Source organism: Aquarana catesbeiana, linkage group LG03 (assembly GCF_042186555.1).
Source record: "Aquarana catesbeiana isolate 2022-GZ linkage group LG03, ASM4218655v1, whole genome shotgun sequence".
Lineage (NCBI taxonomy): Eukaryota > Metazoa > Chordata > Amphibia > Anura > Ranidae > Aquarana > Aquarana catesbeiana.
In genome coordinates this window covers 698,065,391-698,081,926 of record NC_133326.1, presented here as the reverse complement: position 1 = coordinate 698,081,926, position 16,536 = coordinate 698,065,391, and the positions used below count along the sequence as shown (strand labels likewise).

The 16,536-nt window shown below is 43.8% G+C and overlaps 1 protein-coding gene across 1 annotated transcript; it reads left to right on the top strand.

Moving 5' to 3' along the window:
* Positions 1 to 3,594: 3,594 nt before the first annotated feature.
* Positions 3,595 to 4,533, top strand: LOC141134300 (olfactory receptor 10A5-like). Its single transcript, XM_073623875.1, has one exon. The coding sequence runs from the start codon at positions 3,595 to 3,597 to the stop codon at positions 4,531 to 4,533; it is 939 nt and encodes a 312-aa protein (XP_073479976.1).
* Positions 4,534 to 16,536: the final 12,003 nt, after the last annotated feature.

Sequence of the window (16,536 nt, the reverse complement as noted above, 5' to 3'; positions counted from 1 at the left end):
CAGAAAATATATTTTTTTGGGGTACATCTATCGGGGAAATGGCTGGTGTTGGCGCTTCAATCATCACGGCACCATGGTTGTTATGGTGTCAGGATGATTGAAGCGCATTATTACTATTATTACATTGTTATAAAAAATTAAATAGTTTAACTCACCATAATGCAGAATCAGTGGGAGCCCCGAGTGTGTCACTTGCCACGTCACCTGTCACCAGATGCAGATTGTCACTTGCCACGTCGCCTGCCACGTGTTGCGGATTGTCACTTGCCACGTCACCTGTCACCAGATGCAGATTGTCACTTGCCACGTCGCCTGACACATGTTGCGGATTGTCACTTGCCACGTCACCTGTCACCAGATGCAGATTGTCACTAGCCACGTCGCCTGCCACATGTTGCGGATTGTCACTTGCCACGTTGCCTGTCACCAGATGCAGATTGTCTCTTGCCACGTCGCCTGCCACATGTTGCGGATTGTCACTTGCCACGTCGCCTGTCACCAGATGCAGATTGTCACTTGCCACGTCGCCTGCCACATGTTATGGATTGTCACTTGCCACGTCGCCTGTCACCAGATGCAGATTGTCACTTGCCACGTCGCCTGCCACATATTGCGGATTGTCACTTGCCACGTCGCCTGTCACCAGATGCAGATTGTCACTTGCCACGTCGCCTGCCACATGTTGCGGATTGTCACTTGCCATGTCGCCTGTCACCAGATGCAGATTGTCACTTGCCACGTCGCCTGCCACATGTTGCGGATTGTCACTTGCCACGTCGCCTGTCACCAGATGCAGATTGTCACTTGCCACGTCGCCTGCCACGTTGCGGATTGTCACTTGCATGTCACTTACCACGTCGCCTGCCACATGTTGCAGATTGTCACTTGCCATGTCACCTGTCACCAGATGCAGATTGTCACTTGCCACCTGCTAAGGTGGTCTCTTGTGTCCCAGAGACAGGCAGCAGAGAGATGTTGTAATCTCTCTGCTGCCGCAGCTGCCTGCATGGTGGGGGGGAACTGCAGGGATGCAGGGCGGGCGGTGAGAGATGATGTCATCTCTCTGCTCCCCCGCCCGCCTGCTCCCTGATTGGCCACACATGTCAGCGGTGCTCTGTCACCTATGGAGCCGCCCGGCGGCTTTTACTCACAGAGCCGCCCAGCGGCTCTTTTACTCACAGAGCCGCCCAGTGGCTCTCCCTCTCACGGAGCCGCCCGGCGGCTCTTTTACTCACGGAGCCGCCCAGCGGCTCTTTTACTCACGGAGCCGCCCAGCGGCTCTCCCTCTCACGGAGCCGCCCGGCGGCTCTTTTACTCACGGAGCCGCCCAGCGGCTCTCCTTCTCACGGAGCCGCCCGGCGGCTCTTTTACTCATGGAGCCGCTCAGCGGCTCTCTCTCTCACGGAGCCGCCCGGCGGCTCTTTTACTCACGGAGCCGCCCAGTGGCTCTCTCTCTCACGGAGCCGCCCGGCGGCTCTTTTACTCACAGAGCCGCCCGGCGGCTCTCTCACAGTGACACTCACCTGCATTTCTCGGAGGGGGCAATTGCCCCCCCCGGATCCGCCCCTGGGACAGATACCCCACTTGTTAGGGAGAGCAAATATCATGGGGAGAGGTTCTTGGTGAGTAGAGTCGGGGCAGGGACATTGTCAGGATACACATGCCAGCAGACAAGTTCGTCCCTCTAGAAGAACTCTCAGGCGCAAAGTAACACTAGTTCCCTTTGCTCGTAGGAATCGGGCATTGGCGAACAGAAGTGCGCATGTGCGAACTGGTGCGCAAACACAGGCCGTCGCGTATCCCTGCACACCCATGATTGACGCTGGCGCCAAATAAGACTATTTAAACCCAGCCAGTGCCTAGCTCCAGTGCTTCTTTGTCTTCAGCTTCTGTGCATCCTGTTACCTGTGAACTTGTATCCTGATTCCTGTTATCTACCCAGCTTGTCTTGACCATCCCTTGAACTCCACCTGCCTCGACCTCGGCTTATCCTCTGACCAATCTTCCATCTTCTCCTCTGGCTCCTGTTCTACTGATCTGGTTCCAGACCTGGCTTGCCTCCTGACTACGTTCCTGCCTGTGCCCTGTATCCGATTTTCCAAGCACGTGTATGACCCAGCCTGCCTGACCTTGCTACTCTGTTGATGTCACCTGCGATAGCTGTCTACCTGCCGGTCTTCCTGCTGAAGCCTTCTGACGACTTCTCCACCCCAGCAAGGACATCCGCCCTGCTGCCTGCAAGACTTCTTGGCACTCATGTGACTCTGTACTCCTGCACCTTCTATCCACACTATCAGAGGCCCCAAGTCAGAGGTGTAAGAGAGGCCTTCCTCGTCCAATCAGGCTCTACTACCAGGTACGTGATAGACATGGCCTGATCAGTGGAAACATCCCCGTATCTGGATCACCATAGTGGGGCTCCCTTCAGCAGCATTCTAGTGCCCTTATAGTACACTACAGACTGCCATCCCTCCAGCCAAAGCTGCATGGTAATACGGGCCTAAGCCTGGTGATACTGTACAAATACCAACTGCTATATTGGCTATTATCAGTGCCAATAGAAACTGATTTTATTAATTACCGCTACTTTCATTGCAATATACAAGATAAGTTGCAACATCCAAACTGTGTGTGGTCTCTTGCTCACCAACCGAGTGCCCCACCTATAAGTGTGCTCCCCATCTCCATCTTGAACCAACCAAGGCCACGTGCCTTTAACATGGGGGTACCATTCCAGGGGGGACCCCACTATCAAAGCACCTTGTCCCCATGTTGATGAAGACAAGGGCCTCTACCCCACAACCCCTGCCTGCAATGTAAATCCATCATCAATCACATTGTCCAGCGATGTAGATTCTCATAAATCACAACGAATAACACCTTTCAAAAGAACAAAAATAACCCAACAATGGCCATTCACCAAACGGCAGCTCCCTGTCTTGTTTTCGCCAATATTAGGGAAAGGGCAAGGCTAGTAGAAGGGGAAACATCATTGCCCAAATATGGCCATGACCCGCTATGTCCTTAGCAACCACTGACGTCACGGTGTTGAAAATGAGATTCGCTGATTTATAAGTATACCACTTAAAGTTAACCTACTGCTTTGTACAGATTCACTTTGAAGAAAATATGTTACAAGAGAGATGTGTAATATTCATGTTCTTTCTTCTCTACAGCTATAATTCGGGGATCATGCATGTCTTTTTGGATGCCATCCATACCCACTCACCTCTCTATCTCTTTTCCTTCTTCTCTTATCTCTGTTTTCTTATACAGTGTTGTACTAGTTAAAAGTGAGCATCAAACGTCAGCTTTGACCGAACAATCTCAAAATCATCATCTACATTCAGAAGAGCTAACGTTATCTCACCCACAAACATCATTTGGTTGACAGTTTAGCCTTTAATACGGAATTTGATCAGGTTTCATTGACTGACAACAGTATAACGATGTCAGATAATACATACAATTGTCAATATTTATATGTTGTAACATTCCCATATTGTCAACTTGATTATTTATATGTAGAATTACATTGTATAAGATGTACTACAGTTTTTGAAAATTAATAAAAATATAGGAAAGAAAAGGACTATGAAGAATGGCACAGAGGTATCAGAATTTTTCCTTCTTGGGTTTAGCACACTAGGGGATCTTCGGAATGTAATTTTTATTCTTTTGCTCCTGGTCCACATCATGACTTTATTGGGAAACCTTCTCATTATATTCATAGTAGCAAGTACCCACCACATTCACACCCCCATGTACTTGTTTTTAGTCCAGCTGTCGCTCTCAGACATGGTTCTTACTATAAATATTGGACCAAAGATGCTTCATGTCATTCTGGCCAATGGGAGCCTAATATCTTACAGCTCATGCATCTGTCAGCTATACTTTTTTGGTCTGCCAACAATTTTTGAGTGTTTTCTCCTCTCGTCGATGTCCTATGACAGGTATTTAGCAGTATGTAACCCTCTCCGTTATCAATCAGTTATGGATATTAGACTTCAAACCCATCTCATTCTGTGGCCTTGGTTTTTAGGGTTCACCATCCCACTGATGACGGTCATCTCGGTTAGCAGTTTAGAGTTTTGCAAGCAAAACATCATAGACCATTTCTTTTGTGACCTGCCCCCTCTACTTAGACTATCTTGCTCAGATACGTCTGTGGTGGAACTTGAAATGCTTGTGGCATCCATGCCTATCCTTCCGGTGCCGTGTCTTCTAATTCTTGTGACGTATAGCTATATTGCTGTCACCGTTTTGAAGATCTCTTCAGCCACCGGAAGACAGAAGGCCTTCTCCACCTGCAGTTCCCATCTCATTGTTGTTTGCACATATTATGGGACATTGCTAACGCTCTACTTAGTTCCATCTGGGAAGCACTTAACTAACATAAATAAGACTCTATCGTTGCTGTACACTGTTGGTACCCCAATGTGTAACCCACTAATTTACACTTTGAGGAATCAAGAAAATATGGTCAGCTTGGTCAAATTCATTTCTAAAATTAGGTCAGGAGAAGTTGTATAAATCTTGATTGCTTTGTTCATTCATAACGAAAACTGGTTTGTACCGATTATAAAGATGGGTTATACAGTACATTTTGGTGTTGTTCAAGTATGTTGAGCACAAACAACAACTGTACCAATAGCTGCCTCTCTGTTTGTACTAAGTGTACCTCATTATAATATACAACATATCTCAGCCTTCTAACAAATACACTCATGGGTCCTGCTGCAGACATGATGTTGAGTATATATACTGTGTATCTGTATCCCTTATACATATATATTTTTACCCTTCCTTTTTTCTCTTAGGTTTTCAACCTTCCTATATATTTTTACTGTTTCTAACAATAAAATAATAAACTATATGATTTTAATTGATTTTAATTGGGGGAGGTGTCAGGGCTTCTAATAGTTTGTTTAGGGTTCTTTGTGGTAGTCTATCTATTCACCTAACGTATCCCAGGCTATTATTATTTTTTCATTTTCATTTTTTTTATATTATAACAATTAATATTATAAAAATAAGTACATGTATTAGAATAATAAATAAATAATAATAGAAATAATAATAATTTTTTTTCATTATTTTTTTTTTAACCTTATTTTTCCCCTCCTTTTTTCTCTTATGCCCCGTACACACGAGCGGAATTTCCGTGGGAAAAATCTAGGATGGTTTTTCCGACGGAATTCAACTCAAGCTTGGCCCCTCACCAATTCACCAATTCTTGGATGGTTTTTCCGACGGAATTTCGCTCAAGCTTGGCCCTTCACCAATTCACCAACAGTACAAACAAATGGAAACCACTCCAACCTATAAGTGGCTTGGCTTGCGTACACAAGGTCATACAAAAGTTCTCTGAACTTTCACCCGTCAAGAACACAGTGACGTACAACACTACAACGAGCCGAGAAAATGAAGTTCAATGCTTCCGAGCATGCGTCAAATTGTTTCCGAGAATGCGTGACTTTTTGCGCGTCCGAACTGCATACAGACAAATTTTCGGATAGGAACTTTTTCCGAAGGAAAAATAGAGAACATGCTCTCAATCTTTTGCTGGCTGGAATTCCGCCAGCAAAAGTCCGATGGAGCATACACATGGTCGTAATTTCCGATCAAAAGCTCTCATTGGACTTTTGTTGGCGGAATTTCCGCTCGTGTGTACGGGGCATAACGTTTTCCACCTTCCTATATAATAAACTATATGGTTTATTATAAATAAATGTATCCTATTTATAAATTGCATTAAAAAATACAATGCTACACTGACATAAAACTACAGTCCACCTCCCTGCTCATGTCACTACATCATCATGGTGGAGTACATACATATCCCTCAATACACTTTTATAATATTATTATAATATTATTATAAAGTACATTCGTATTATATCAACAACAAGGGTGGAAGACTCAATGAGCATTGATGTTACATGTTTGGCTGAGATGGTCGGTGACCAATAAATAGACATGTGCAATTCGTTTAGTTCCGAATTAATTTTTTAGCAAATTTTGACAAATTCGTTAATTCCGAAATTTCCGAATTTTCGAATTTTTCAATTTCCAAATTTCCAAATTTTAAATTTCCGAATATCAGTTTTCCGAATTTTCGAATCTCCGAATTTCCGAATCTCTGAATTTCCGAATTTAGAATTTCGGAATTTCCGAATTTCCAAATTTTCGAATTTCGTAAATTCGTAAGCTTGGAAATTCGAAAATTCGGAAATTCGGAATTTCGAATTTCGGAATTTCCGAAATACGAATTTCGGAATTTCCAAATTTTCAAATTCCCGAAGCTATAGCTATTAAATTATAGGTATTGGAATTTCCTTTCAATATTGGCTGTTTGTGAACGTAAGGAGTATGAATTTATCCAAAGTTACGATTTATCTGAAATAACGAATGTCATATCTAAACGAATGGAACTTAAAGGGGTTGTAAAGATGTTTTTTTTTTTTTTTAAAATAACAAACATGTTATACTTACCTTCACTGTGCAGCTCGTTCTGCACAGAGTGGCCCCGAACCTGGTCTTCTGGGGTCCCTCGGCGGCTGTTTCAGCTCCTCCCCGCAAGCATTTACCACCTTCATGCGAGCTCCCTCGCACGGTGGTGAGTGCTTGCGGGCGCGCTCCCGTGATACAGCCGGCGGCTATAGCCGCTCGCTGTATCACTCGGCCCCGCCCCCCGGCGCGCCGCGTCATCGGATGTGATTGACAGCAGCGCGAGCCAATGGCTGCGCTGCTTTCAATCCATCCACTGCAGCCAATCAGCGACCAGGCTGAGCTGCAATGAAGCTGACGAGGACGAGGAGCGAAGATTCGAGGCGTCAGGTAAGTAAAACGGGGGGGCTGGGGGCGGCGGTACTGTCAAAAGTTTTTTCACCTTAATGCATAGAATGCATTAAGGTGAAAAAATTTTTACCTTTACAACCCCTTTAACGATCACATAGCACGGACCTCATACATCACTTATCTCTTCTCTTTCCGTAACCAATTGGCCAGGCATAGGTCTCTGTAATGCTAGTCCACTACAAGTGACTGATAGAGATGGAAAGCTAGGGAGGGAGTCCTAGCAGCGACCCCCTCGCTACTGGAGATCCTGTCACCTACCAGGTACCACACCAACGACTGTTTGCTTGTAGTTACCCAGGAACCTTTCCTATAGAAATGTTACACATACCACTTACTGTGGTTGCAGACCCAAGTTCTTTAGTGGTATGCGTAGACCTCACATGCACCCCTTTGAATAACTTCAGACCAGCCTCAGAGCAGTTGAATCAACAATTACTTTAAACTTGGCAAAAACTCATCCTAACTGTGGTTACCTGCACAGGTGAGGTCTCTTAGAGGAGAGTCCAAACTTGGCGGTGCTCTAACAGAGAAGTCCATGTTTCAGGGTTCTTCCGGTGATTCGGCATTCCAGGTGGACCAAAGATCCCAGTAAGTCTTCATTGTAGATTTCCCATGTGCTTCCTAAGTGTTTCCCGGAGCCCCTTAGGATCCAGACCTCTTCCCGTTTTATAAAACACAGGAGGTAGGCTGGACCCCAGCGAAAAGCTGCAAACTTACCAGGGAAGGGCAGCAAAAACATGAACTATTTCCCAATGACCTGGGCAGCCGGGTGCTAACTATACATACAGTAGGCAACCTGCCTACATACAGAGCTCAGTGAGGAGAGCTCTGAGAGCTGATTGGAGGGAAGGGACATTCCCCCCTTTCACACAGCACACAGGAACAGAGCTGAGACTGTCAATCAGCTGGAGGTCCCTCCCCGGTCACCTTTTTCTTCTTGGTGTCAGGACAACTTGGCAGATTTAATTCATGTTTATAGCAGAAGAAGGAGGCAACAGGCAAAAGTGACCCTTATGCCGTGTACACACGAGCGGACTTTTCAACCGGACTGGTCCGACGGACTATCCGACGGACTTTTGACGGCCTTCCGATGGATGTTACCAACGAACGGACTTGCCTACACACGATCACATCAAAGTCCGATGACGTACGACCGGACTAAAATAAGGAAGTTGATAGCCAGTAGCCAATAGCTGCCCTAGCATTGGTTTTAGTCCGTCGGACTAGCATACAGACGAGCTGACTTTTTTATAGGAACTGGGTCCGGCGAAGTTCCGACGTAAAGATTTGAAATATGTTCCAAATCTAAAGTCCGTCAGATTTTCGACCGAAAAAGTCCGCTGCAGGTCTGATGAAGCCCACACACGGTCGAATTGTCCGACAGACCAGTCCGGTCGAAAAGTACGCTCGTGTGTACGCGGCATTAGTGTTCGTAATTGAGACAAGTACACACTATAGAGGGATATGCTTTGTTCATATTTCACGATTGAGGTGTAAAACCACTGTAACTTAAATTCTGCTCTAAAACAATGTTGCACATAATATTTTTGCGATGTAAAAAAAATGAAACATAATAGAGCTAAAGGAACATCTATTCAGCAATATTCAACTACAAATTATGTAAATAATTTTTTTTTTAAATCTCTAAAACGACTTGCTGTCTGCTTCTTAAACTGGTGTGTAAGTACACAAATTATGCCCTCAATTACCTAATACTGTATATTCTGATATTTACTGAGCCATACCCATAGAGCAACCAGCGTTACACGGAACCCTAGAGCTCCTAAGATAATACGATAAGATAATATACAGTACTTTATTGTCATTGTATACAAACAACAACATTTATCAGGATATTCTTTACAACAGCAATAAAACATTTATCAACACAACCACACATACATGCTCCTACGGTAGCACATGCCCACATATCTGTTTAACAACTTCAGTACCGGGCAATTTCACCCCCTTTCCTGCCCAGGCCAATTTTCAGCTTTCAGCGCTGTCACATTTTAAATGACAATTGTGCGGTCATGCTACACTGTACCCAAATTAAATTTTTATCATTTGTTTTCATACAAATAGAGCTGTTCACCACTGTTTTTTTTTTATTATTTGCTAAACCCCCCCCCCCCCCCCCCAAAAAAAAAGTTTTTCTTAGTCTCTGTTATATAATATTGTAAATAAGTATTTTTTCTCCTTCACTGATGTGCGCTGATGAGACGGCATTGATGGGCACTAATAGGCTGCACTGAGGGAGACTGATGAGGTGACACTGATAAGGAAGCACTAATATGCAGCACTGATGGGCACTGATAGGTGCCACTGATATGCAGCATTGATGGGCACTTCTAGGTGTCACTGATGGGCACTGCTTGGCAGCACTGATAGGCACTGATAGGTGGCACTGATGGACACTGATAGGCAGCACTAATGGGCACTAATAGGTGGAACTGATGGGCACTAATAGGCAGCACTTATAGGCAGTGATTGGTGGCACTGATGGACACTGATTGACAGCACTTATGGGCACTGATGGGCACTGATAGGCAGCACTGATGGGCACTAATAGGCTGCACTGATGAACACTGAAGAGGCAGCACTGATAAGGAGCCACTAATATGCAGCACTGATGGGCACTTCTAGGTAGCACTAATGGGCACTGTTTGCTGGCACTGATAGGCACTGATAGGCAGCACTTATGGGCACTAATAGGTGGCACTGATGGGCACTAATAGGCAGCACTTATAGGCAGTGATTGCTGGCACTGATGGGCACTGATAGGCAGCACTGATGGACACTAATAGGCTGCACTGATGGACACTGAAGAGGCGGCACTGATGAGGTGGCACTGATAAGGAAGCACTAATATGCAACACTGATAGGTGCCACTGATATGCAGAACTGATAGGCACTTCTTGGTGGCACTGATGGGCACTGATTGGTGGCACTGATGGGCACTGATGAGCGGCACTGATGAGTGGCACTGATGAGCAGGCACTGATGTGCACCGAAAGGCAGTACTGATTGGCATCACTACTGGACACTGAGTAGCATCACTGATGGGCACTGTTGGGGCTGCACTGATGAACAGTGACCTGATTATCTTTTAAAGGTCTCCCCTGTAAGGAGATGCCTCTGATCGGCTCTCCTCACACACTGTCAAAGTAGGGAGAGGAAAGCCGATTACCATTTCCTTGTTTACATGTGATCAGCTGTGATTGGGACACAGCAGGTCACATGGGTAAATAGCCTTGTCATCGGCTTTTTACTGAGATCTGTGATGCGCCGCGTCACAGGGACACAGCATGCCGCCATTGCCTGCCGGCGCGCAAGCTTGGCGAGAGTAGGACGACCACAAGCTCATGAGCTCAATAATAACATGCAATGCCAAGCTGCGGTTTCCAAAGCGAGCAAAGTCCTTTCTTGTATTAGGAGAGGTATGGACTCCAGAGAGAGAGATATCATTTTGCCCCCCTGTACAAATCATTAGTAAGACCTCATCTGGAATATGCAGTTCAGTGTTGGGCACCAGTTCTCAAAAAAGGATATCGGGGAACTGGAGAAAGTGCAGAGAAGGGCAACCAAACTGATAAGAGGCATGGAGGAGCTCAGCTATGAGGAAAGATTAGAGGAACTGAATCTATTCACTCTTGAGAAGAGGAGAATAAGGGGGATATGATCAACATGTATAAATATATAAGTGATCCATATAGTGCACTTGGTGTTAAGTTATTCACTTTACGGTCAACACAGAGGATAAGGGGGCACTCTTTATGTCTAGAGGAAAAGAGATTTCCTCTCCAAATACGGAAATGTTTCTTCACAGTAAGAGCTGTGAAAATGTGGAATAGACTCCCTCCAGAGGTGGTTCTGGCCAGCTCAGTAGATTGCTTTAAGAAAGGCCTGGATACTTTCCTAAATGTACATATTATATTTGGGTACTAACATTTATAGATAAAGTTGATCCAGTGAAAATCTGATTGCCTCTCTGGGATCAGGAAGGAATTTTTTCCCCTGCTGTAGCAAATTGGAGCATGCTTTTCTGGGGGGTTGTTCCCCTTCCTCTGGATCAATTGTGGGTATAGGATTGGGTATATGGGATTGTATGATATTTTTTATTTTATTTTTTTTTATTTCTTTATGGTTGAACTAGATGGACTTGTGTCTTTTTTTCAACCTGACTATGTAACTATATAACTATGTTATCCCAGAACAAAAGAGCCACCCCGCCGCCATCATTTGTCTACACGGCGGGCGGGAAGTGGTTAAATATAGCAAAATATAAAATGTTTTATTTAAAAAATGTAAATTCTACATGTTATTCCTAAAACTCTGTACCTGATGGGGTTATGGACAATACAGCCCAAAGGGAAAAAAACAATACTTTAAGTGATTAGTGTGCATTTTGAGTGTCCTATATCTTTTCCCTGATGGCAACGAGACCAACACAAAGTAACCTGGATGGGTTGGATCACTGCCAATAGCTTTTGTCCTACTCCTCCAGAAGTTTTTATTTCCAATATTTCTTTATTGGTTTTGAAAAATAGTAGAACAAGCAGATAGATAGAAGAGATATTAACAAGATTATCTCATCATATATCACATAGACATATAACATCTTAGTAGTGATATACGAGTAACGTGGTTAACGAGCGTTTTGAAAGACAAGCAACTTTTATTTTAAAATTCTGACTCGGTTTGTGAGTGTTGTCTCGCAAAACAAGCAGAATTCAAGCTAATGGGGTGTGCAGTACCGCATTTGGCCAGAGATGCGGGGGCGCCGGTGACACTCAGAATGGTTCGGAGAAGTTCGGAAATACTGGGAATTACTCAGAAATACTCAGTTCCCGAGTATTTCCGAGCCTTTCCGAGTTCAGCCGAGCTGTCCCCGAGTATTTTCAAGGCTCTCCGGCGCCCCCCCCCACCTTCAGCCACATGCGGTATTGCATGCAATAGAAGTCAATGCAGAAAAAATTATCTTTGTTTCCATTGACCCATTGACTTCTATGGGGAAACTCGCTTTGATATGTGAGTGCTTTGGATTACAAGCATTCGCCTGGAATGGATTATGCTCGTAATCCGAGGTTCCACTGTAACATCAAAACTGAGAAAGTAACAGAACATCAATCTACTGTATCTCATAGTACCAGGGGAGGGGGGATGGGAAAGAGGTTGAATAAAAAGGATAAAGTATTAGCCATTGATTGATAGAGTACCAAGAGAGAGCTTTTTCGGCTTTGTAGTCATTCCACTCGAGGGAAAGGACATAAAATAAGATATCACCAAGTAGGATGCCTCGGCTTGTAGTGGGGCACCTCAACTTTTAATGAGCTGCAGGGAACTTGTGTGTATTCCCGTAAGGCTAAGCCAGGGAGACCATTGTTTATGGAATTTGGAAAAAGAAAACCATGTTTATAGGCCATTATTTGCTCCAAAGCGTAAGTTTCAGACAGGTGGTTGATTCCTTCAGGAGTTTTTAGTGGTTCCTTGAGCAGTGGCGTTCTGATGGTGCTTGCATAGTTCTGGGGCCAACACCACTTGGCAGAGGCACCTGCACGACACCAAAGATCTGTTTAGCTGTATGTAAGGGTAGCATTCTGACCACCAATGTAAAGGGGAATTTTGTCCAGTGACCCCCCCCAATGAACTGGGATTAGCATGGGTTTCACAAGACCTGAAAATATTTTCAAAGATTTCTTTGGGGTAAAAAGATTGGGAAAGGCTGACTTAGAGGCAGTGTTCATTTTGACCTCAAATTTCAATTTAGTTTTAGTCATAGACTTGACTAAAATGCCATTTTAGTTTTAGTTGTATTTTAGTCATCTGAATTGTTTTACTTTTAGTCATATTTTAGTCTACTAAAATCTCCAGTACATTGTAGTCGACTAAACTCGAATGCTGTGTACACATGGCCGGACTTTTCAGCATCAAAGGTCCGACAGCCTTTCCGACGGACTTTCAACGGACTTTGGACGGACTTCTGATGGACTTTCGAACGAACGAACTTACCTACACACGATCACACCAAAGTCTGTCGGATTCGTACGTGATGACGTATGACCGGACTAAAATAAGGAAGTCGATAGCCAGTAGCCAATAGCTGCCCTTGCTTCGGTTTTTGTCCGTCGGACTAGCATACAGACGAGCAGACTTTTCGTCCGGACTCGAATCCGTCTGAGAGATTTGAAACATGTTCCAAATCTAAAGTCCGTCTGATTTTCGACCGAAAAGGTCAGTCGGAAGTCCGATGAAGCCCACACATGGTCGGATTGTCCGACGGATTTGTTCCGGCGGACAAGTTCGGTCGAAAAGTCCGGTCGTGTGTACACGCATAATGCCTCGTACACACAATTGGACTTTTCCGACAACAAAACCGTGGAATTTTGTTCGAAGGTTGTTGGTTCAAACTTGTCTTGCATACACACGGGCACACAAATGTTGGCCAAAAATTACGAACGTAGTGACGTACTAGACGTACTACGTGGTTTTTCAGCTCTTTAGCGCCACCCTTTGGGCTCCTTCTGCTAAATTTGTGTTAGTAGAAGTTTGGTGAGTGTTGATTCGCGCTTTTCTTTTTGCGTTTTTCATTTAGCACTATTATTATTATTCTTGATATCACTTGAAAAAAAAAGCCTTTGAAAATTAGTTTGCAATAACTCCATCAGTATCACCAGCAAAGCAGCTTCATTATTATCCCATTAAAGAAGAAGAGAATTGTGCGCTGCATGTGGAGATTCCATAATTTGCCGCGTCACGAATGTTAATTCTCCATTACGAAGAATGGTTTACAAGACCGGCTGCTCCTCAGCATGCGTGGACTTTTGTGCGACTGACTTGTGTACATACGATCGGAAAGTCCGACAACAAAAATTTGTTGGTGGAAAATTTGAGAACCTGCTAGCCAACATTTGTTGGCACAAATGTTCGATGGAGCATACACACGGTTGGACTTTCCGCCAACAAGCTCACATCCAACATTTCCCGTCGGAAAGTCCGTGTGTACGCGGCGTAATTATTTAGGCATTTCTCTATAATTGTAAACATCTTATAACATGTCATTATTTTTGGCATTAAGGGTGAACATACACCATAGCTCCCAACTGTCCCTGATTTCGAGCAATGTCCCTCTGTCCCTTTTTCCTCCTCATTTATCCCTCATTTTGGTCTGATCTGTATAGATGTATAAAAAATGAACTTTTTATCTTTCAAAAAGTGTTTTCCAGCACTAAACCTGTCATCTGATTTCTATATTGCTGCATTTGTAAATTCCAAAAGCCAATTTAAAGGAATAGGAGTTGTAAAAAAAAGCAATTTTGGGTTGAGCCAATCTTTTATTTTTTGTACAATTCTCCTTTAAGGGGGCGTGGCAAGGGGGTGTGTCCTCTGCCTGCATACTATTGCTGATAGGTGTCCCTCATTCCCCTCTCAAAAAGTTGGGAGGTATGCATACACTACAGACACAGATTTAGCCGTTGTGATATGTAACATCTTTGTAGATAAAACCAAGTTTCATAAACAAACAAAAATATTGCTTTTTGACAAACAGAAGTGCAACCACTTGCTGATCAGACCTTTTCTGGAACTTTTTGTTTACAAGTTTAAATGAGTATTTTTTGCTAGAAAATTACTTACAATCCTCCAAACATTCTATATATTTTTTTTTTTTTTTTAGCAGAGACTCTAGAGAATAAAATGGCGATCGATGCAATTTTTTTATGTCGCACTGTATTTGCGCAACGGTCTCTCAAGCGCAATTTTTGTGGAGAAAAAAAACCCCACAGTAGTTACCTCAATTTTTTGTATAATGTGAAAGATTATGTTATGCTGAGTAAATAGATACCTAACATGTCATGCTTTAAAATTGCACTCCATAGCGGGGCGTATGCGTGACATGGGACGGAGCGGCCGTTTCTAAAGAGAGCTCTGGTTCTTACAGGACTTTAAGCCACTAATCCGGGGTCATAAACAGCTGAAATCAACCCAGAAACCAGGCATCCCCGTAGACAAGCACCTGTGCATGCCGAATTCTCGGAAGAAGAGATGTGGGGGCCACCAGAAGTCTATGACACATTATCTTCTTAGGTCACAGGAACGGGGCAGCATGGCAAAAAATGGAGCTGTCTCCCTGCCCACCTCATCTGCTTCCCCTTCTCCTGCAAAAGACCTGCAGCAGCGGGACACAGACTCTTCAAAAAGCTGTACATACTCCTTTCCAAAGTACATACTCCTTTCCAGAGTACATACTCCTTTCCAAAGCAGATCTGGACGTCAGTTTAGACACTTTTTATATACTAAACTGTTCACAAAATTTCAAACAGAAATCCAAAAATCCACAAGTACCCTATCCCAGGAAATTGCAGCAATAGGCACACGTACAGACTTGCTGGAAAATAAGCACGATGAATTGGCAATTGCATTTAACCACTTAAGCCCCGGACCATGTGGCTGGCCAAAGACCAGAGCACTTTTTGCGATTCGGCACTGCGTCGCTTTAACTGACAATTGCGCGGTCGTTGCGACGCGGCTCCCAAACAAAATCGACGTCCTTTTTTCCCCACAAGTAGAGCTTTATTTTGGTGGTATTTGATCACCTCTGCATTTTTTATTTTTTGCACTATAAACAAAAAAAGAGCGAAAGTTTTGAAAAAAAAAAACGCATTGTTTTTTACTTTTTGCTATAATTATCCCCAAAAAATATATATAAACATTTTTTTTCCCTTTAGGCCAATAAGTATTCTTCTACATATTTTTGGTAAAAAAAAAAATAAGCGTATATTGATTGGTTTGCGCAAAAGCTATAGCGTCTACAAAGTAGGGGATAGTTTTATGGCATTTTTATTAATATTTTTTTTTTATTTTACTAGAAATGGGGCGAACAGCGATTTTTATCATGACTGTGACATTATGGCGGACACAACGGAAAATTTTGACACATTTTTGGGACCATTGACATTAATACAGCGTTCACTGCGATTAAAAATGCATTGATTACTGTAAAAATGTCACTGGCAGTGAAGGGGTTAACACTTGGGGGCAGTGAAGGGGTTAATGTGTGTCCTAGTTTGTGCTCTAACTGAAGGGGAGGGGACTGTGGCGGAACTGTGGCGGGACTCTGTATGAACAGACGATCTGTCACTTCTCAAGATACTCTGATGGGGGAATTGGCGCTGTTCAAGAAATATATGTGTACAAGTGCGCATCAAATAGGGAGCGTGTGTACGTGAAAATGCACCAAAATTTAATAATATCCTATAAGGTGCTAAATACTAGAAAATGTGTATATCAAATGAAATGCAATACACGAAAAATCAAAATAAGTAAAACATCAATTGACATCTATTAAAAAATTATAATCTCAACCACTATAAAAAATGACAAAAATACCAAAAAAGTGGTAATCAATATAAACAGTGTTACACAGTGTATCGGATGGATCTGTCACTTCTCCCCTCAGAGAACCGCAAACTATGTGTTTACACACACAGATCCCAGTTCTCCGTGTGCCCCGAGCGATCGCGGGAGCCCGGCGGTGATCGAGACCACCGGGCACTCACATCGGCTCGGGGGGCAAGCAGGGGGATTCACGCGCGGGGGTGCGCGCACGTGCCCCCTAATGGCCACAGGGCGAAGCGACGTTACATAACGTCGTTTCGCCCAGCTGTGCCATTCCAA

Bases quoted from the DNA above. Each gene is read 5' to 3' on its own strand.
- LOC141134300 (XM_073623875.1), top strand. From the start codon at position 3,595: ATGAAGAATGGCACAGAGGTATCAGAATTTTTCCTTCTTGGGTTTAGC.